The sequence below is a fragment of the Girardinichthys multiradiatus genome, chromosome 22 (genome assembly GCF_021462225.1).
Source record: "Girardinichthys multiradiatus isolate DD_20200921_A chromosome 22, DD_fGirMul_XY1, whole genome shotgun sequence".
In the NCBI taxonomy this organism is placed as follows: Eukaryota; Metazoa; Chordata; class Actinopteri; order Cyprinodontiformes; family Goodeidae; genus Girardinichthys; species Girardinichthys multiradiatus.
The window spans coordinates 39,451,867-39,474,282 of record NC_061814.1 but is presented as its reverse complement, the minus strand read 5'-3'; the positions used below and the strand labels follow the sequence as shown (position 1 = coordinate 39,474,282).

General features: G+C 43.9%; 1 protein-coding gene across 1 annotated transcript in view; it reads right to left on the bottom strand.

Annotated features, from left to right (window-relative positions):
• LOC124858850 (adhesion G protein-coupled receptor A3) overlaps nucleotides 1-22,416 on the bottom strand; it is a 317,892-nt gene that overhangs the window by 230,065 nt on the left and 65,411 nt on the right. The window contains exon 7 of the mRNA XM_047351126.1: nucleotides 11,186-11,399. Coding sequence (XP_047207082.1) covers nucleotides 11,186-11,399 — 214 coding nt within the window. The remainder of the gene's footprint in view (nucleotides 1-11,185; nucleotides 11,400-22,416) is intronic.

Here is a 22,416-nt window from a genome sequence, read left to right as displayed (position 1 = left end):
ATATCAAAATAATGCCTGATTTTGGCTATTTTATTTAAAGGAGGCAGACAATCCCAGATGCCAAAAGAAACATGACTAATATTAGTTCCACCTGTGGTGAAGAAAATGCATATTGGTCTCTAGATTTAGAGGAGCAGAGTGTAATTACAAAAAAGAGGGAAAAAAGTGTTAATAAATTAAGACAAATAAAGGACGATTTATTTCATATTTCAAAAACAAAGGGAGCAAAACACCTTGCAGTGGTATTATAACTGTAAATTGGGTTCTGGGTTCATTAGTAAGTAAATTTCACTAATGTTAGTATCAGGATGTCAGGGAATTTTATGTTTATTTAATACCAAAGGATAACATTTGCATTCAAATTAAAGCCGGTTTAAAATGTTACCACCTGTGGAGGTGGAAAATCTAGCTAACGTTGAGCGACAACAAATCAAACGAATCAGCTGGCTTAAAAATTGTTAGCCTTCTGATTTAGCATAATGTTGCTGTTTGATAAATGATTTAAGGATTTTCTAACATGTCTAACATTGTTTGACATCAATCTGTTATTAGACAGAACAACGATAGTCCCGGCAGAGTCTTGGAGAGGTCTTTTAGGAAGCATCAACAATGTAGCAGGCTCCCCTTTATGTATGATGGAGTGTGAAGGTGTAATGCTTTTGGTGCATTACTTCCTACCACTGCTCTGGCTGCAACAAAAATGATCTCACCAACCAGCTAAAACAAACAATCCACACCCTCTAAAAGGAATAAAATAACATGCCATATTCGTGTATTCATGCCTATTGCACAAAGAGCTCGGTAAGTTCTGTGCTTCCTGCTCACCTCCAAATTGTGCATATAGGTTAGTGGTAAATCATAAAATGTTAGTTCAGCTTGCAGTTCAAATGGAAAAAAGTATTTATCATGCATTAATTCATGTACGGGCAAAAAAACCTAAGGAGCTACTCATCAATTTACAACGTACTTACAACATACTTTTACAAGTTTACAATTTCAGGTTTGAAAATCTCAGTGTAATTTTTTCAGAATGATACAAACTATAGGTTAGTTGCGTATCCCTGGTACTCAAAGTAACATGAGTGAGATGTCTCACTATGGGATACACCTCTTGCCGTATTCTTTAGAAGCATCGATCTCATTACACCAATTCTGATTGGCTGGTGATTGCGATGCAAGCGTCACCTATCCTGTACGTAGCTTGCGCCATGACGTGGCACCATTCAAAATAAGGACCTCTTTTCACTTTGCCCTAGGAAGAAGAGTTGTCTAGTGAGAAATCTCACTCATGCTACTCTGAGAACTGGGATTACCCAAGTAACCTATAGTTCTCATTCATAGCAGTCGTTTCAATGGGATATGGAGTGTTCCGTATTGCCAGACAGCTTATCTCTTGCAACCGGGTCTCTCCCGGGTCCAGCAGGGACCCAGAGTTCAAAACAGCTGAGGCCACAGACGTCCAATTTATAAAATCATGCAAAAGCGAGTGGTGAGGACCAGCGCAATAGCTTCCACAATCCAGTGGGAGAGCCGCTGCTTTGTGATGGGTCCCCCTATAAGGCCTAATCCAGAACACAAAGAGCAGGACGCACGGCCACAACGCACTCTGCCGTGACCATCACCCTCTGTGCGCCATGACACACAGGGTGCAGCTTGTGCGTAGCCATTCAGCGCTGGAACTCCCTTCGGTGCAGCACACAAACACCTTCGGGTTCAGAGACAGGCGGAAGAGAAGCACTGGGTATTTGTAACAGATGCCCTGAAATGCAAATATCAGATATTTCCTGTGCACTTGGTACACCAAAGTATGGAAATATGCTTCTTTCAGGTCAACCGTGGTGAACCAAACACCGCAGTGCACCACACACAAAAGGGATACATGTGTGAACATCCTGAATTTGTAATTCCTGAAATTGCCTTTCAGAGCCCTCAGATTCAGGATTAGGCAAATCCCTCTCCCCCTCCGTTTGGGGATAAGAAAATACCTGGAAAGGAAGCCTCGGTTTTTCTACTCCTCGGGAACAGGGGGGGGAATAGTGGCAAACTGAACCCTGTCTCCCCACGGTATTGTTCGCTGAACCCAGGCTGACGCTGTGTGGGAAGCCCATATGTGTCTTCAAGCACAGAGCGACGTCACTACAGAATTTCCCTCCATTCTCAAATGTTGTCTCATGGGGCCCCCTGCCGGTAGAGCAGAGTCAACGACAACAGATGGCAATGCGCATGCACGGGTAGATCGAGCTGTTATGGAGTCGGTCACAATCTGTTGCCTGCGGGCACCCCCTCATGGAGCAAGGATGGGACTGATCCATTTATTCTCTTTTTTATTGTTTTTATCTACGGCCTCGACCTTAGGTCTGGATGTGTCAGACGAACATGTTTTATTCTTGTTTTTGCACATGTGTGTGTGGTTGTGTGACTCGTAACCAGGACAGAACCAGCTGTCCTAGCAGTCGAGCTTCCTCGTCCTTTGGCCGGGGGAACGCACCACAGCACAGGATCAAAGGGACACACACTCTCTGGCTAGGTGTGCGGAGCTGGTGAACAGGGAACGTCCAACTCCATCACACGCAAGAGGGCTGGGCCATCAGGTCACCCTCTTCTTCTTCCTGCCAGCTGGAGGCCTGGGCCAGCTGTCCAGGTAGAGCAGCTGCAGATGGCATCGGAGCCTTACTGGGCCAACCCTGTCTTCCTCCCTGGCCAGAAAGGAGAGCTGGAGAAGGCTGGGGTTTCGGCCGCCTGAGGATCTTGAAGAGAGGAGGCCGCAGCGAAGCCTGGGTGTAGGTTTGTCTTTGGGTCACCTGAGGAGAAGGCTCTTCCTGGGTAGGCAGAATCGGAGCGCCTCGTTCTCTTTTCTCCGAGCCTTGCATCACTGTTGCAAAGAGGCTAATGCGGAACCAAAGATGCCTGCTGGCACGAATGGCATGTCCAGAATGTTCTCCTTCTCCCGGTCTGACAAATTGGTCAGGTTGAACCACCTTGCTCTTTTCTGCAACACCATCATCCCCATTGATTTCCCCATGGCCTGGACTGTGCAGCATTGGATGCGGAGACAGATGTCTGTGACCATGGTGATCTCATCCCACTTGTCAGGGTGCGGCTTGGTGGCCATGTCCTCGCTCAGCTCTGCTTGGTATGCAGAGAGCATAGAGGACACATTGAGCACTCTGACCACAACCGCTGCCACCTTGTAGGCCCTTTCTGTCATGGCGGACTGGAAGTGGTCTGCCTTAGATGTCAGTAGAGGATTTTTAGAGGTAGCCGCAGGTGCCACCAGCAGTTCCACTGGAGGCATGTGGTGAAAGCCCAACTTCTCCATGCCCTGGAAGTCCAAAGAGGAAGCTCAATGGATCAGAGTCTTCCCACTGAACGGGCGGTCCTTCCAGGAGTCTGCCACCTCCTCCAGCAGCTCCGGGAAAACGGGGAGCTGCTGTTTGGTCGCCCTGGTGGTCTGAGGCCATTTCTTCCCATCATAGCAGGATCTGGTGGTCTCCGCTGCTCATTCAGGCCAAAGGCCAAGGGATGCTGACCCTGGATGCATCGCATTTGCACATGGCCTACATGTCCATGCACAGAGGCTGTACCACTCTCTCCACCATCCCGAGGGGCGACGAGGTGCTCGGCGTTGCAACCTGTGGGCTCGGGGTGAAGATTTTGTCCTCATCATCATCCTCTGAAACAAGGTGCTCCGAGATGACTTTGTCATCATCCTCCTACTAGGAGATATGCCTCGAACCGAGGAGGGGTTTTTGAATGGCACTGCGTCGTGACAAGCTATGGTCTTCCACGTGGTTGTCCTGGGTTTGATTCCCAATCGCAGGATGCATGTCTTCCCCTTCTCGCTTCACCCTCTTTCCCATCAAATTAATGTTCAATAAAGGCCACTGATCCAAAACAAAAATCCTTAAAAAAACAACCAAATTATGGATTTTGTATGCATGATTCCCTCTGCCTGCACTTGCCAAGATATCAACATAGAGGACTGCTATAGGATAAAAACAAAGCGCAAAATGGCCCACCCAGCAGTAGTGCAACCTTTACACAAAAAACCCACTCAACAATAAGTTCATAAAAACTGATGTGAGACAAGTTATTCCTCTCGCTGAGATTTCCTCATTAGAAAGCAGATGCTAAGAGTACTGCTCTGGGGGCAGAGCATGGGCAAGGCACATGTTACAAATAAATGCAGCAAGGTAAAGATGACGGAGAAGATAAAAATGCCATCACCAGCTAACTAAAGATTAGCCAAGGCTAACCTCATGACACACCTAAAACAGCAATATGCTGGATGTCCAACCTTCACCTAGCTTTACCTGCCTCAGGTTTAAATTGTCTTGGGTAAGAAGTTACAAAATTGGTGAATATGTTTCATGCCTTCCTTTGTAACCGCTCTGCCCATTTTAAGAATACTGCAGATGTCATCACCTTGTTCAAAGATAACTTGCTGTACAGTGTAACTGAGAACATGAAATTGTTTTTTTTTATTACTTTCACTATGTCAAGTCTAGGAACACAATTCTCAGCACAGCTAAACTGCCTTACTGCCATCATAGTTAAGTGAGGTGGGAGCTAGATTGCAGCAATATTGGATGTTTCACAGATTTCGAAGAAAACTGTTTAAAGCTAATTTTATATCTTATTGTTTTATGATGCTGCTCAGTTATTGAATAAGTGCTAACCAAATTTGCAGCCTGACAGGTTTTATAATTTTGCTGTAAGCTTCAGTGTTTTTGATCATTGTAACTCAGGTTTTATAAAAGAGCACTAGAATTATTACAAAACCTGTTTTATCCTAGCACTGTAAAATTAAATTAAATCATATTAAACTAAAATAAATATTTGGAAAAATAGCATAAAATAATTTTTTTTTGCATTACTGACTGATCCGAAGGCATCACTGAGAAATTATCTGCGTATAAGTTGGTACAAAAAAAAGAAAAGAAATGTATGTGCATTGGTGTTGCATTTGAAGCCAAGGAACTGACGACCCTTCCAGGACCTGATCTAAAAATTCACTGTGTTCGTTTCCAAATAAACCAACCAAAAATATTCAGGCCCTGTTTACACAGTGAAACATTTCTGTTAGCTTTCCATCAATATTTATGTCAGAGACTCCAAGTGAAGATAGGCAACAGTAAAACTAATCAACAGCAATGTGCTCCAATATCCCAACCCTGCTGCATCACTATTACCTCAAATGTGCGATATAATAAACACTGATGCACATACACACAACCACAGCAAACCATCCACAAAACAAAGACAGAGGGAAGATAGAGGTTTGTGGTAGTTTCTCAATAAAGAATTTGCAAACGTCTGTGATGTCGGTCCACTTTATCACCTCAATTATGATTCAGCATCTGTTCCTTTTAGCGTGTGATCAGCTAGTGTCCTGCCAGCGCTTGGGGGGCAGACCTGACGACCAATCTCAAGAGACGAGACGTAGATTGCTCTGAGGTTTTGAAGCGATGCCAAGACAGTTCTTCTGTGTCCTTTCAAGGGCGGCAATAACAAAAGGGAAAACCCAAAATCCTATGAGTGAGGTATACAAAAGAAGGAGGTCTCCGTGTCTGTGATTACTGAATAGTGAAAACGTTACAATGTAAGTTTTTTTACAGACAAACATGATTAATTAGTGCATAATGGTGAAGAGAAACGAAAGGATATGTGGTTTTCAAAGCTTTTATTTACAAATAAAAGTCTAAAATGTTTGTTCTGCCTGTGTTTTCAGTCCCTTCTCTTATAACTGTAAATAAGATTCAGTGCAACCAATTTATTTCAGAAGAGTCCAAATTAGTTAGAAAACATTAGTGAACAAACAACATAATACAAAGGATAAAGTTTTGTATAAGTTTAAAAATGGTTAAAAAACAATAACCAAAGATTTAAACATCTAATGGAGTATTCTATTCAAGTACTGTTATACCTGCTTGTGTTTTGAGCTCTTGAGTTTTTGTTTTGTTATTTTACCTGGTCTAGTCCTTTGTTTTCTGTCTCCCTGCAACCCAAGCCCACACCTGTTCTGTGTTTTCCCGTGATTGTCTGGTCACGTGTGTCACTGGTTCCCCCTGCTGTCCAGATTTGTATTTAAGCCCGTTTGTTTCCTTTGTTCCCCGCTGGTTCCTTATGTGTTGTTTGTGTGCATGCCTGGTACCCTGTCCGTGTCCAGCCATGAGCAATAAAGTGTCGTCTTACCTGCAAACTTCGAGCTTCAAGAGTTCTTCCCCGCATATTGGTCCAGCAGAAACCCACATTATGACAGAAGGAGCCAGCCAATGTGACCAAGCGGGAGGAATGGTGAGGGAATTCAAGAGGGATGAGGTTCTGGCCAAATTATCTTTTCACCTGGTGACCTCTCCCAGCTCACCATGGAGAAGGCTGGAAATAGCTGGCAGCCTCCAAGACTGGCACGAGGCGAGGAGGGATTTTTTCCCTGATCCTCGGATCCACCACACCATCGAGGCCGAGCGACAAAGGGCCCTGGGAGAAATTGCCGCTTCTATGAGGAGATCTCCTGCTCCTTCCTCCACCCGCCTCTCCACTGAAGCTCTACAGTTTTCCAGCTCATGGTTTACCTCCTGATCATCCATCGCCGCTGCTTCCGACTCCTAATCCTGTTCCTGGTCCAGTTCCAGAGGGTTCATGGAAAACCGCCTCCACACCGCGATCCTGTTCCTGGTTCTGTTCCGGAGGGGTCCCAAGCCGAACCGCCCTCACACTCTGTTCCTGTCCGTGAGGGGCTCGTGGATGGACTGCCTCCACTTCCTTCTCCTGTTCCCGGTCCTGTCCTGGAGGGCTCTGAAGACGAACTTTCTCCATCCCTGGTTCCCGTTCAGGAGGAGTTCGTGGAGGACCTGTCTCTACTTCCTGTTGCTGTCCCTGAGGGGTGCGAGGACGCACACTCTCCGCCTGCTGTGTCTTGACAGGTCCGCCGCAGATCTCCACGGCCTCGCCGAAGGTCCCAGCGGTCTTCGCACCGTGCCTCTGAGCTCCACCGTGGGTTCTCCTGGTCCCGCCGGCAGCAGTCAGATCACCCTATGTCGCCGGCCTGCTGATCGTCTGCCCCTAAGTCACCGGCCCGCTGATCGCCGGATCTGCCCTCCGAGGCGGTCGCCTGAACTCTGGATCTGCCAGGGCCGGCTTCCACATTTGTTTTCTCAAATGTAAATATGGAGTTCTTAACGAAAATTCAACATGGAGGACTCACCTTCACTGCCCCTGCTCTGCCTGGTTATTTCTCCATAATGCTCCAATCAGAGACGGGTCCGCTCTTCTCCTCGTCCAATCATCTCCCAAGACATTATATTTAAAGACCTTCATCATGGAAGATACTGCTCGTTGCTGAGCTTTGACTCTCCTCCTCCCCTTTCTCCACCATCTGGCTCCCATATTCCTAACAACTTCTTCAGGCCTCTCCACCACCAGGATCGGATTCCCGGGGGGGAAGACGTACCTAATCCTAAAATGGCCTTTCTAGCTCACGTCATCCTCAGACTACACGTCTTCCTCCAGGGTCCGAGCGCCAAATAGATAATTTTCATTAATAAACATGCTAATCACTATCTTGTTGTTTCTCCCTTTTTTTGAGTCTTTCTAGGTTGAACTGTTTTCTGAAATTCAAATGTGTTTTGTCAAATGTAAATTTGTATTCTTAAATGTTAATTTGTGTTCTGGAATTTAAATGTGTATTTTTAAATTTAAATTAGTTTTCTCATACTCGTACTCATCGTCTTCCGCTTTATCCGGGACCGGGTCGCGGGGGCAGCAGACTCAGTAGAGGCACCCAGACATCCCTCTCCCCAGACACCTCTTCCAGCTCCTCCGGGGGGAGCCCAAGGCGTTCCCAGGCCAGCCGAGAGACATAGTCCCTCCAGCGTGTCCTGGGCCGTCCCCTGGGCCTCCTCCCGGTGGGACGTGTCTGAACCACCTCCCGAGGAAGGCGTCCAGGAGGCAACCAGAATAGATGCCCGAGCCACCTCAGCTGGGGCTCCGAGCCCCTCCCGGATGGCCTAGCTCCTGACCCTATCTATAAGGGAATGCCCAGCCAACCTACGAAGGAAGCTCAATTCACCCGCTTGTGTCCGGGATCTCGTTCTTCCAGTCATGACCCAAAGGTCATGGCCATAGATGAGGGTAGGAACGTAGACCGACCGGTAAATCAAGAGCTTCGCTTTTCAGCTCAGTTCTCTCTTTACCACAACGGACCGGCACAGCACCCCATTACTGCGGCAGCCGCACCGATCCGTCTGTCGATCTCCCGCTCCATTTTTCCCTCACTCGTGAACAAGACCCCGAGATCCTTGAACTCCTCCCACAAGGCAGGAACTCCCCTCCAACCTGAAGAGGACAAGCCACCTTTTTCCGGTCAAGAACCATGCCATCGGACTTGAGGAACTGATCTTCATCCCAGCCTCTTCACACTCATCCACCCCAGCGCATGCTGTAGGTCTTGGCTAAAGGGGGCCAGCAGGACCACATCATCTGCAAAAAGAAGAGACAAAATCCATTGTTCCCCAAACCAGACCCCCTCCAGCCCTTGGCTGCGCCTAGAAATCCTGTCCATAAAAGTTATGAACAGGACCAGTGACAAAGGGCAGCCCTGCCGGAGACCAACGTGCATCGGGAACAGGTCCAACTTGGTGCCGGCAATGCGGACCAAACCCCTGCTCCGTTTGTACAGAGACCGGATGGCCCCTAATAAAGGGCCACCGATTCCATACTCCTGGAGCATCCCCCACAGGGCACCACAAGGGACACAGTCGAATGCCTTCTCCAGGTCCACAAAACACATGTGGACCAGTTGGGCAAACTCCCATGAACCCTCGAGTACCCTGTAGAGGGTACAGACCTGGTCCAGTGTTCCACGGCCGGGACGAAAACCACACTGCTCCTCCTGAAGCTGAGGATCGACTATCGGCTGGACTTTCCTCTCCAATACCCTGGCGTAGGCTATACCAGGGAGGCTGAGGAGTGTGATCCCCCTGTAGTTGGAACATACCCTCCAATCACCCTTCTTATGAAGGGGGACCACCACCCCAGTCTGCCAGTCCAGAGGCACTGTCCCGACCGCCAGGCAATGTTGAAGAGGCGTGTCAACCATGACAGCCCCACAACATCCAGAAACTTGAGGTACTCAGGGCGGATCTCATCCACCCCCGAAGCCACCGCGGAGCTTTTTAACCACCTCTGTGACCTCAGCCTGGGTGATGAAAGAGTCTAACCCCGAGTCCTCAGCCTCTGTTTCCACCAGGGAATGCGTGATGACACGATTGAGAAGATCCTCGAAGTACTCCTTCCACCGCCTGATAATGTCCCCAGTCAAAGTTAGCAGCCTCCCACCCCCACTATAAACAGTGTTGGCGAAGCACTGCTTCCCCCTCCAGAGGCGCCGGACGGTTTGCTGGAATCGCTTCAAGGCAAACCGGTAGTCCTCCATGGCCTTTCGGAACTCCTCCCAGGCCCTTGTTTTTGCCTCTGCCACAGCCCGGGCTGCGGTATGCTTAGCTTCACGGTACCTGTCAGCCGCCTCAGGAGTCCCACAAGCTAACCACAGCCAATAGGACTCCTTCTTCAGCTTGACTGCCGGTGTCCACCACCAGGTTCGGGGATTGCTGCCGCAACAGGCACTGCAGACCTTATGGCCCCAGCTACGGGCAGACGCATCGACAATAGATGGGGAGAACATGGACTCTATGTCTCCAACATCCCTCGGAAACTGGTCAAAGCTCTCCCGGAGGTGGGAGTTGAATACATCCCTGGTTGAGGGCTCTGCCAGACGTTCCCAGCAGACCCTCACTATGCCCTTGGGCCTGCCAAGTCTGTCCGGCTTTCTCCTCCTCGAGCGGATCCAACTCACCACCAGGTGGTGATCAGTGGACAGCTCAGCCCCTCTTCACCCGAGTGTCCAAAACATGCGCCCGAAGGTCTGACGACATGACAACAAAGTCGATCATCGACCTCCTGCCTAGTGTGTCCTGGTGCCAAGTGCACTGATGGACACCCTTAGGCTTTAACATGGTGTTAATGACTAGCATAGAAATCCAATGACGAAACACCACTCAGATTCAGATTGGGGAGGCCATTCCTCCCGATCACGCCTCTCCAGGTGTCACTGTCATTTCCCACATGGGCGTTGAAGTCCCCCAGCAGAATAATGGAGTCCCCGGAAGGGGCACTATCCAGCACCCCCAACAGGGATGCCAATTTGTTTTCTCAAATGTAAATTTTTTTTCTGAAATTTAAATGTGTTTTCTCAAATGTAAATTTGTTTTGAGGCTTGTAAAAGTCTTTCAGATATTGTAATGTTTGTTTGCATCTCCCGGCCACCGTAGTATGGTCCCCACAGAGCCCTGATCTCAACATAATCCAGTGTGTCTAGGATTACATTAAGAGACAGAAGGATGTGAGAAAGCCTACATCCACAGAAGATCTATAGTTAGTTCTCCAAGAAGTTCGGAACAATCTACCAGTCGCGTTCCTTAAAAAACTGTATGCAAGTATACCTAGCAGATTTTATGCTGTTTTGAAGGCAAAGGGTGGTCACACCAAATACTGATTTGATTTAGATTTATCTTTTGTTCATTCACTGCATTTTGTTGATTAATGAAAATAAATTATGAACACTTCCATTTTTGAAAGCATTCTTTGTTTAAAGCATTTTTCACACCTGCCTAAAAAAACTAACACTGAGCATTAACCTGAACTTGGAGGTGGCAGGATCATGTAAATTTATTGTCAAAGTTAAACAGATGTTTATGTGCTCAGTCAAAGCCCAGACTTAAATTTATTTGAGAATCAATGGCAAGACTAACACTTTGCTGTTCAGACGCTCTCCATCCAATTTAATTGAGATTTAGCTGTTTTGCAAAGATGAATATGGTAGAACTTCAGTATCTATGTGCAAAGCCCGCGAAAAAAATTTAGAAAACCATCTATCGCCCTGGTGTTGGTTTATCACATACAATCCTCCAAATATACATTCAAATTTTATGATTGTGGCTTGACAAAATGTATAAAATGCTAAAGTAATATGAATACTTTTGCTCTGTATGTGTTTTATTAATTTTGTTGAAGGAGGAAGTTTTTATTGTATCTGCTTAGTGACACACTTTGGAGATTATTTATATGTAAGTGCAACAAGTCAATCATCAGCTAACCAGCACTCAGCTCACGTTTCTTCGTGTACCTGGTGAGCAAGCAACAGTCATGAAGCAGGGTCTTCTCTACATAGATTCCCATGTCCTCCTGTGTGATCACGACGTGGCCATTGTGACGCCATCGTAACTCCACCGACTGGTCAAGGTAAGAAGCGGTGCACTGCAGGGGTAGTTGGTCACCACGGAAAACAAGCTGCCTTTGGGAAGGGATGAGCTGGAAAAGCGGCATCTCCAAAGGACCATCTGTAAGGTTAGCAGGAAAGCAACAGGATAGGAGCTTGTAACCCTTTCCATACAATCTTCCCTGGGTGGAAAATAAAATAAAAAAGAAACAAGAAGGTCACTCTCTAATTTTTAAGTCCAATTCATGTTATACACATTCAACAAACTATTGCATACCTCAGCAAACCTCAAAAACATAGACATAACTGTAGACCTAGAGTCAAAGCCAAACTCCTCATAATGAATGTTTTTACTCTTACTGAACAGGACAAACAGCAGCCGATAAAGAGGTTCAGCCTTAGGAGCTATTCCGATTCTCTTTTGCTGCAACTAAGTAACAATAGAGGCCTCGAGTGATTAGATGGTTGAGTGAATAACACCCTTAAGAATAAGTCTACAAAAAGGGTTAGACTAAACGACATGTGCAAGAATGCTGAAACGGTATTGTGATGTAATGATGACAGATTTGAAGGTCTAAAGTAAAACCAAAAGTCTGAAGTTTTTCTTCTGGCTTCCAATCTATCCACAAAGTAAACCAATAAAATGTGATAGCAACTGTGGGAAGCAAAAAACCCACACATCAGATTCACATTTTAGACCAAGTCAGTAAAGACATACATTCTTAAATCAAAGCCAACTAAATGTGAAGTCTTGCTGATTAAAAGTTCCCTACATGATTTACAGAAGCAAGCAAGCCTGTGAAATTGAATGCTTATTAAATACATTTAGCTGACCAATGGGTGACATTTAGTGTGATGTAGACATAAGGAATGCAGTGCTTTCACATAAAGCAAATGCTTATTTTTGGCTTTTTTTAAACTGGTAAATAACTTCAGAAAAACTCACTGTGGCTTTCAAGTTTGAACTTAATTTCAAACTAAATCACATTTTTCTTGGTATGGCCTGTTTGCCCCTACCCCAGATTAGTAATCAGTTGTTACATCTTCTGTATTCGAATAGAGTCAGGTTTACATTTTCAATTTGTTATCAACAACATATCAAAGTTGCTTTGAAAAAAAACAAAAAAAAAAAAACTGATATCACTATCTGACTAATGTTCCTGTAGTCAGAGGACCACCATCTGAAAGTGTTTTTAAAACTATACTTCCAACACTGTGAGAGGCTATGTTAAATATTTCCTAATATCAGTTAATAATTCAAAAAGTCAAGCCACTAAATTAAGACACATAGGCCTACAAGTATAATTTACTTTAATTATGATAGCTTTAATGTCCAGTTACACAGCACTGTCATCATCCAAAAAAAAAAAAAAAAAAGCACTGCTAATGAAAGCAGAATCATCTAGTGAAGCAGTATGTAACACATCACATTAGCTTCATACTTCAGGTTTGGGGTGTTGCTCTCTTGTGCCAGCAGTGTTTCAAAAAGAAGAAAGCAGTGGCGACATGTATTAAACAGATGACCCTGAACTTGACCCAAGAAGCACCTGATGTTGACATGAAGACAAGCACGGTTCTCTGTTCCCGCTTATCTGCAGCCAGCAACTGACCTGAGAGAGAATTTAAGTGCACCCTTCCATCAAACATTTTGACAGGTGGGCGGGACTTCCGGTGAGGGCGGGACTTCCGGTGGGGGGCATATGGGCGCCATGTGGTTGCCATGTGGGCAGGGGGGGTGTGTCCAAGGGGCGTAACAGTGGATGTTGATTGGTTGTCGTCATTAGGGGCGATACCTTAAATGAGTCAATTAAAACACAGGGGTGTGTTTAAGGGTGTTATTAATAATCTGTATGTTTTTTTCAGGCGTTAATACATCTAAAAAACAAAACAACAAAAAAAAGACATGCATCCTTTTATATTTTTAAAGGTATAATCAACTTAATGTTGACCTATCACATGAAATCCTAATAAAGGAACTGTGTAACCTGACAGAATTGTAAGTTAATTTTTGCTTTACAGCAGGACCTATTTGTTGAATATATGAGCCAGTCTAAATCCGTTCAAAATAGAAAAGACCTAAAAAAGTAAATAAAAAAAAATTGTGCTTCACTACATCGATGGAACGAGAAAAACCTTCAGCTTCTGCGTCAACATACTGGAAAAGCAGCTGAAAATAGGTAAGACGAATATCAGATTAACAGAAAAAAAAAGCGTGCCCCAGTCGTACAGCTGGAGAGACAGTAACTTTTTTGATAAAAAGAGATGCTCCTAATATCCTGAGTTTGTAAGTGGAGTCTCTTGCGGCCATGAGACAAAAGGCATCGTTGGCTCTTGTAAGTTTAATTTTAAGGTCAACAGAGTTTAAAAGAAGTCTCTCGCAGAAAAATATGTCGGCATGCAGGGGGCCTAGGAGATGTACCTCCCTGGAATTTGCCGTAAAGCCTGCTCTGCTGTTAAGACCTTGGTTAGGGCCGTTAGTTGTAACAATAGAGTTCAGAGCACCTGCAGTGTCTTTATAAAAAAGACCGGAGCTAAACTGGGTTTTTAAAGAATCCTCAGAAAAGTTTAACAATGTCTCAATCATGGCTCTATATGGATGTGTAGCGCTGGATTGTGAAATCATTCGATCTCCGAGAGTGACGTCACACTGACTGAAGATGGTGTTTAACGGGTAGTTGATGAGCCCTACAGGTGCATCATCTGGCAGGTTTGTTCCATTCTCGTTAGTAATTTTCACTCTGAGATGCAACAGCGTATCGTTGAGATCCAGATACTTTTCTCCGTCTCCCGGAATGAAAAACTCGATCGGGCCTCCATCAGTGATTGCTGATAAAGGCTGGATCTCGGTGTAAATTTTATCTTCGATCGATAGCTGCGTCATCGGGGCAGAAAATAAGTCCAACTCTGCCAGCGTGCACTCTGATGATTTGTTATGTAAAAGAGCCATTATTTAAATATATCAAAACTTGCGGATGACTTCCTTCCTCTTCGTTTGTCAGCTGCGACTGATCTCCTTTTTCGCGTTTGTCGTTGTTTTTTAACCGTCCTTAAACGATCACCAGGGGGTCTTGTTCTGGGTCTTTTGGATAAAACCATAATTCCTGAACCTTCTTGACCGTCGATATGTGCAGAACCACTCATTTTACTCACGGCTCTACCGATGACATCCGAAGCGATATTTGATGCAGCCGTTTTAAGATGGGGTTTTGCAATTGCAAATCCTTTTTTAACCAGAGGGGATACGAAGCGGAATAATTTTGAAAATAATGATCCAATTCCGCGTCCGTACATGACCGGGGCCCCATAAAACCCTGGCAGATTACCGCCCGATTGACTTACATAGTAATTTACAAAGCGATTTGGATCACGTCTCAGACTTAGATGTGCCATGTTCTCTCTTGCCTGCTTGATGCAGTGTTGAATGACCAGCGTAATATGAATGATAACCAATCAATCTTAGAGGTTATATACATATCTCTGGAATAGTTTATACAAATAAAATTTATCTCAGGCTACGTTGTGATATCACCGGTCTGAAGTGTAGTCTTATGACGGTCTTTCCATAGACGAAATTTACAGGAACGTTTTGGTCCGATTTAATTTCTATATTGATATTTTCAATATGTCTTCTGGAGACTGGAAGGTAGTGGGCGGGGTTAAACGTCTGAGTAATCATATCACTGAATGTGCCTTGTAGTTTGACGGTCCGCAGTAAAGGTGCAAAAGTGTCGCCTACTATTTGTGGGCTGACCACGTCGCTGTAACAGTATAGGTGATAGAAACCAGCCTTTATATCCGCCGGAAAAGGAGCCAGTTTTGGTTCAGAAACATGAATCCATTCCCCTGGTTTCACGCCAATCATATAAGCTAGAGGGCTGAAGAAGCGTATTTCATACGGACTATTTGCTTGAAATGCAAATCTCTTTTGAACTTTGCTGAATTTAATGCGTAAACCCGATTTCAATTTTTTGAAAAACATTTCCATCTCTGTCTCGAGTTGAACAACGCTGTTATAGTAGCCACTTCTGATCCTTTGCGTATTGATCTCCACATCACCAACCTTCCTCCATTCAAAGTAGGCATCATAATCCGGTAAATTATGCCATGTATGAGGGTATGAAATCTCGGCTAATGCAACCATCCATTGGCCTTCTAAATCAATATGTTGAGCTAAATTTACACGGAAACTTGAACTGGTATTATTTTTAAACACTTCCATGCTAGCATTAGATGGAAGAGTAACGTAAAAGCCATCATCCTCTACCTGACGGTTCATGATGCTGTGTCAACTGTGAGGTTTAGTGCAAACCTTTTTTATACGTTTCGAAGTTCATCAAACTTGATCCAACTGTTGAATTTCTCAGGCCAGTTTTTCCAGCTTACAAAAACCTGTTTGACTCCCTTGACCGTACGTCGTTTTAATATTTTTTCCACTTGATACATCTTGTCGTTAAATATTTTTACTTTTTGAAGTTCCTCAGCGTAAAAGGAACCCTCGATAGGTTCTCCATCCAAATCTTTGAGTTTGTATACAGGAGGAGAACGGGGTATCCGGTCATAGACTGTAAACACTTCATCCGTAAAACTCTGTTCGTATTTTTTGTCAAACACTCCACGGACCTTGGATATTCTGACAAGATCCCCTTGTTTAAACGTTGTCACTGAGTCCTTGCAATATCTGTTGGACTTGACATCATACAGATTCTGAAACACTTGAAAGGCATTTTCTGGGGTCACTTCCATAGGGCTCATTTTAATGCTGGAGTGGTAGGAATGGTTGTAGCTTCTAGCTAGGTTTTGCAGTACATCAACGTACCGCCGGGTATTGTTAGCTGTAAAATCTCTCCACATCCTTGTTTTTAATGTGCGGTTAAATCTCTCGACCACTGAAGCTTTGGCTTCACTCGCTGTGGCAAAATGTTCAATACCGTGTTTCTCCATTAAAACTTTAAATTTCTTGTTAAAAAATTCTTTACCGGCATCAGTCTGAAGTTTTTTGGGGATCTGACTTTCTGTAAAAACTGATTCAAATGCCTTTACCACCTCAGCGGCTGTTTTCCTCTTCAAAACTCGTACATACGCCCTTTTTGAAAAGATGTCAATGACTGTTAATAAATAATTATAACCATCATTTTCCATGGCCAGAGCTTGCATGTCACAGAGATCAGCCTGGAACTGCCTCAATGGTCTGGTGACAAAAACTCTGTTTCTCGGGAACTTTATTCTTGCAGGTTTATGTAGAGTATAGGTATCTTCTCCTGATAAAAAATCTTTAACTTTTTCAACCGCAACCTTCTTTCCCGTTTCATCTTGCATAACCCTCCTCAGCCTATCTACACCCCCAAAACTTCCCGGATTTGAAGGGCTATAATATACTTTCTTCATCAGCCGTCTTCCTGCCATCTCTGCCGATTACTTGTTAAATAATGAGAAAAAACACACAGGAGGGTAGATTTATCCTTATTTTTTTTTTTTTTTTTTTTTTTTATTTAATATAAACAAAAAACAACCAGAAAACAAAATCAGATAAAATGCAGATGAATTCAAACACTACTAGCTTTTTTAAACAACACTTTTTGGGAAAGGTTACTATGTTCCTACTTTAATTGTATTTAATAGTAAAAAAGAAAAAAGAAGAAAAATCATATAATGCAGATTAACTAAAGTACTGGAATACTAAAAAAAAAAAATGATACAACAACAAGTCATCAAACATGTGAGATCAGTTTGTCAGTCCATAGCACTCTGAAACAGAGTTAAGTTGTTTGAGATGTTTCTCATCGACCATGCGATCATAAACGTGCGCTATTGCACTGTGGATGCCTTGTACCGATTTCAGTTCATATAAAACCGTCTTGGCAATCGTCTTCACTCTGAAGTCATCCGCTTGTATGCTTCGAAGTACCAGAAGATTCTGAATAGCAGGAATGAGTTTGGGGGTTACGAGTCGTCGTACGATGCGTTGAAAGTTGACTTGGTAATAATCCTCCCCCAGTACCTCCAGGCAATGGTGTTGACGCTGGCTTGGGTGGTTCGTTATACATCCATAGCAGGTTTCTCTGAGATAGTTCAAAGAGGTTATGTTGAATAAATGAAGCATCGCTGTTTTCACCGTATTGATGAGGGTGGTTGAGAACCAACCGTCAATTTCGTCCTCCTGGTTACTCTCATCCTCTGCTGAAGGCTGAGGGTCCTCCATCGGTTCCAGGGTTTGTGTAGGGGCTTCGGTAGAGGGTGAGTAGCCGGTGGCTACCTCCTCCTCCACGACCACCTTCATGTCTTCAGGCAGGACATTCGCGTCTACAGACTCAGCCATGAATAGCGGTGATGGTGAGCAGAGGTCTGGAGAAAGCGGTAGATATTTCATGTTGTATCCTGTAGGTGATGCAGGACTGTAGTGGTTCTCTGAGAATGAGGATGTTGAGGTGGATGGTGAGAAGAGGTCAGGGGAAGGCGGATGATATGGTCCAATGTTGAAGCTTTCATCGTGCTCAGGAGAGAAGTGGATCTCTGCTCGGTGGTTGTAGAGATCCCTGTATGGTGTCGGTCCACTCATTCTCATGATACGATTCTCAGTGTCTGTGAGCTTGCAGTTATCCCCCCGTATATATCATAGGAAGGGGCGTGTCCTCAGAAGAGGGTTCGTTCTAAACGTAAAACAGGAAACGTCAGCGTTTTTTTCACTGACATGACATCGATCCAACTTCGTGACTTTTGGAAAAGGTCGGAAAGACGATGTCCAATTTCACTCATCTTCTCTGCCCAAGCTTCAAACGGCAGAGCCAGCATTGTCTTGAATACGCCGCAGTCCTGATTGAAAGCCTCCAACACAAACAGATCTGAGGGACTCGTCCGGTTGTTCCTGCGTCTGCTTGCCCGAAAAGACCAGCGGCCATTTGCTGTGGTTTTTGACCCCCACACTGCGCTAAAGAGAGGTTCTCTCTCAGCTATTTCAACATCGGATGGTATATGAAACATTCTCGCCCGTTTTACAGGTCGAGGAGACAGTTCATTTTCTTCTTCTTCTTCTTTCTCCCTCTCCTGCCTTGAGACTGTTTCAGGGCTATCATTAAGGTGCGGGATTGCAAGCTTTAACACAGCCCAGTCGCTGTGGGTGAGTGTACACAGAGCCAGTGATCCATTAAATACCTCGTCTTGATCCAATTGATACAGGCAAAGCTCTCCTATTTCATACATGAAAATATAACCCCAGCTGCCAACCAGGCCATATGGCTCCAAAGACCATTCTTCCTGCAGAGTCTTGAACGGGGGTCTTTGTACCCTGCAGATGTAGTATGTTGATTTCTTAGGAGCATTCAATTCACGGGATGAATACTGGTAGACGGTCACTGGGGTTTCGCACAGAACTGACATACCTCTTGGCCGAACCGAGGTCTGATTTTCAACCATGGTTGTTGAAGTTGATTTTGGATCCTCATCATCGGTAGAGTATGTCACGACGGGAATTCCGATAGGTATCTCCGTTGAGGAAGTATATGATGCAGTTGCTTGTTCATCATCATCATCTTGGCACGCGTTGCGTTTCTCCTCCGCTTGACGATAAACTCTCTTAACTCTAGCCATTGTTGAACGGGTGTTCTTTTTTTTTCCAACGAATGCTGCATGTAAAGTGCAGAGTTTTATCTCTGTATTTAAAGTAAACACTAAGGCACGCCCTATTGTTTTCATTGGGTTATTCAAGGTTTAATGATGCTTACAAACACACCCCCTCTATTTTTAATTGGTGCTGATGCCAAACAGTTTCCGATAATACCATATTTGTCTTGTTCTATTTATAACAAACACACCCCTGTGTTTTAATTGACTCATTTAAGGTATTGCCCCTAATGACGACAACCAATCAGCATCCACTGTTACGCCCCCCTTGGACACACCACCTGCTTGACCACGTGACCTCCTGCCCACGTGGCAACCACATGGCGCCCATATGGCCCCCACCGGAAATCCCGCCCTCACCAGAAGTCCCACCCACCTGTCAAAAAGTTTGATGAAAGGGTGTACTTATATTCTCTGACCTGAATTGCTATGGTGACATGTGCTATTTATCACACTTGAGAAGCTGGGGAGGAAATATACATTTTGCAAAATAAGTCATATGCATTTAACTTTTTAACATTGTATGGTTTTACAACCAAAAACGTCAATGTAGTTGGGATTTTATGTGATAGATCAAGAATCCATAAATGTTAATATTTTGTATACTATATTGATTGGTTGAAGTATATTCATATTGAAAAAAGTGAACTGTTGTTTCATTCACTGAATAATACCTACAGTACAGACCAAAAGTTTGGACACACCTTCTCATTCAAAGAGTTGTCTTTATTTTCATGACTATGAATATTGTAGCTTCACACTAAAGGCATCAAAACTATGAATTAACATGTGGAATTATATACTGAACAAAAAACTGTAAAACAACCGAAAATATGTGGTTCTTCAAAGTAGCCACCTTTTGCTTTGATTACTGCTCTGCACACTCTTGGCATTCTGTTGATGAGCTTCAAGAGGTAGTCACCTGAAATGGTTTTCACTTCACAGGTGTGCCCTGTCAGGTTTCATAAGTGGGATTTCAAGCCTTATAAATGGGGTTGGGACCATCAGTTGTGTTGTGCAGGTGGTGGATACAGTACACAGCTGATAGTCCTACAGAATAGACTGTTACAATTTGTACTATGGCAAGAAAAAAGCAGCTAAGTAAAGAAAAACGAGTGGCCATCATTACTTTAGGAAATGAAGGTCAGTCAGTCCGAACAATTGGGAAAACTTTGAAAGTGTCCCCAAGTGCAGTCGCAAAAACCATCAAGCGCTACAAAGAAACTGGCTCACATGAGGACCCCCCCAGGAAAGGAAGACCAAGAGTCACCTCTGCTGCGGACAATAAGTTCATCCGAGTCACCAGTGTAACCGATTTTCCAAGATACGAGAGTGGGTTACCTTTAATACTGAAATAAACTGATAGAACAATCTGCGGGCCTAAGAGCAGAAGAACCTGGTTTGTGGAGCCAAGGAATAGAGCAACAATAATAAGCCGAACACAGAAATGAAATGGAGTAGCAACTTTTATATTATTACATAATAAAAATAAAATTTGCCATGGCTTACAATCGGTTAACTGAAAACACCCAAAACAAAGAAGAAAATAGTGCAAATGTCCCACAAGAGATGAAAACAAAAGAAAATTGTCCGTCTGGGCCTCTTATAGGAAGGACAGCCTGTGTTGCAGGTGTACCGGTTATGTTGAGTCTGTCTGAATGGTCTGTGTATGTATATGTGTGTACTTGACTCTTCTCCTCTTCTGGTTATGGATCCCTTCTTCAAGGTCCTTTTAGTCATCAAATTGGATCGGAATCTTGCCTGGTCCTCAAGATTATTTTCTGGTCCACTCAAAAAAACCTGACCTAAAGATAAGGTCATACATGTACATATCAATGAATTTCTATTCTTAGATGCATCATTAAACATTCAAAATCAACATATCTATTGAATTGAACTTTGTTTATAAGTCTTCAGTCTATCAAAGCTCTGTTTTAGTTGTACAACATTCAACATTTCAAACAAATCAACCATGAGAACTAAATATTAAAGTACTCGCATTACCTACTGTTCGTGTGAACGATGTTCTACTAGATTACAATTTCAAATAAATCTTATGAAAAGTTATCATAACCTGGATAATCAAATAATTTCAACCAAAATGAACACAAATACAAAGCTGGTTTAGAGATATCAGAGAAGTGTGCTTAATTTCTTCCCTTGCACTACAGGCCTAATAATACAAGAGAGAAGCTGCACCAAAATTTTCCTCTAACCTGCTTTAATTTACAAAGGAAAAAAAAGTTTCCCCATAAATTGAGCTTACAAAACACATTTAGCAACAACACAGCTACAACTCTTCTTAGCATACATTACAATACTGCCTACTTACTGCTACACATTCAGTTCGCACTTATTTCACCATAGTTCTCTCATTAACTTTCAATTCCAGCAGCCAAATCACACTAGTTGTAGCTAAACGAACGCGGTTCTCACCGTTGCTCTGGATTTCAAACGGAGTTTGTTAGCTTCGGCTCCCCCACAGCTCCCAACATGGAAGGCAAACCAGCTGATGTAACTTGTCTCACTTTGCTGAATAACTATTTCCTAAACCCACAAGTAAACTAATTACTTCTGGCTTTCTCCTTACTATATTTACCGAAATTTTGTCTTCAGCATGTAGCTACCTTCTCCATCGTGTTTCAAGTCAGAAGAAAAACAAGTAGAATTGTGCCTTGACTTCACCCCACGCTTCTGAGTGTGATTCCTGATTGGCTGCTGAATATCGTATGATCACGTACACTAAACGATGCATTCAAGTGCAGTAGGACATTTAAAAACTAACCATTATGAATAAACTTAAAGGACATACATTCCTATTAATTCTATTTTTCCTTTCATTAGTCAGTTTTTGTTTTTTTTTTGTCACCTGGGCTACACCAACCTCAGAAATCGCAGGTTAACAGCAGCTCAGATTAGAGAACAGGTCAATGCCACACAGAGTTCTAGCAGCAGACACATCTCTAGAACAACTGTTAAGAGGAGACTGTGTGAATCAGGCATTCATGGTAAAATAGCTTCTAGGAAACCACTTTTGAGGACAGGCAAGAAGCAGAAGAGACTTGTTTGGGCTAAAGAACACAAGGAATGGACATTACACCAGTGGAAATCTGTGCTTTGGTCTGATGAGTCCAAGTTTGAGATCTTTGGTTCCAACCATTGTGTCTTTGTTCGGCACAGAAGAGGTGATGGACTCTACATGCCTGGTTCCCACCATGAAGCATGGAGGAGGAGGTGTGATGGTGTGGGGGTGCTTTGCTGGTGACACTGTTGGGGATTTATTCAAAATTGAAGACATACTGAACCAGCATGGCTACCACAGCATCTTGCAGCGGCATGCTATTCCATCCGGTTTGCGTTTAGTTGGACCATAATTTATTTTTCAACAGGACAATGACCCCAAACACACCTCCAAGCTGTGTAAGGGCTATTTGACCAAGGAGAGAGATGGGGTGCTGCGCCAGATGACCGGCCTCCACAGTCACTGGACCTGAACCCAATCGAGATGGTTTGGGGTGAGC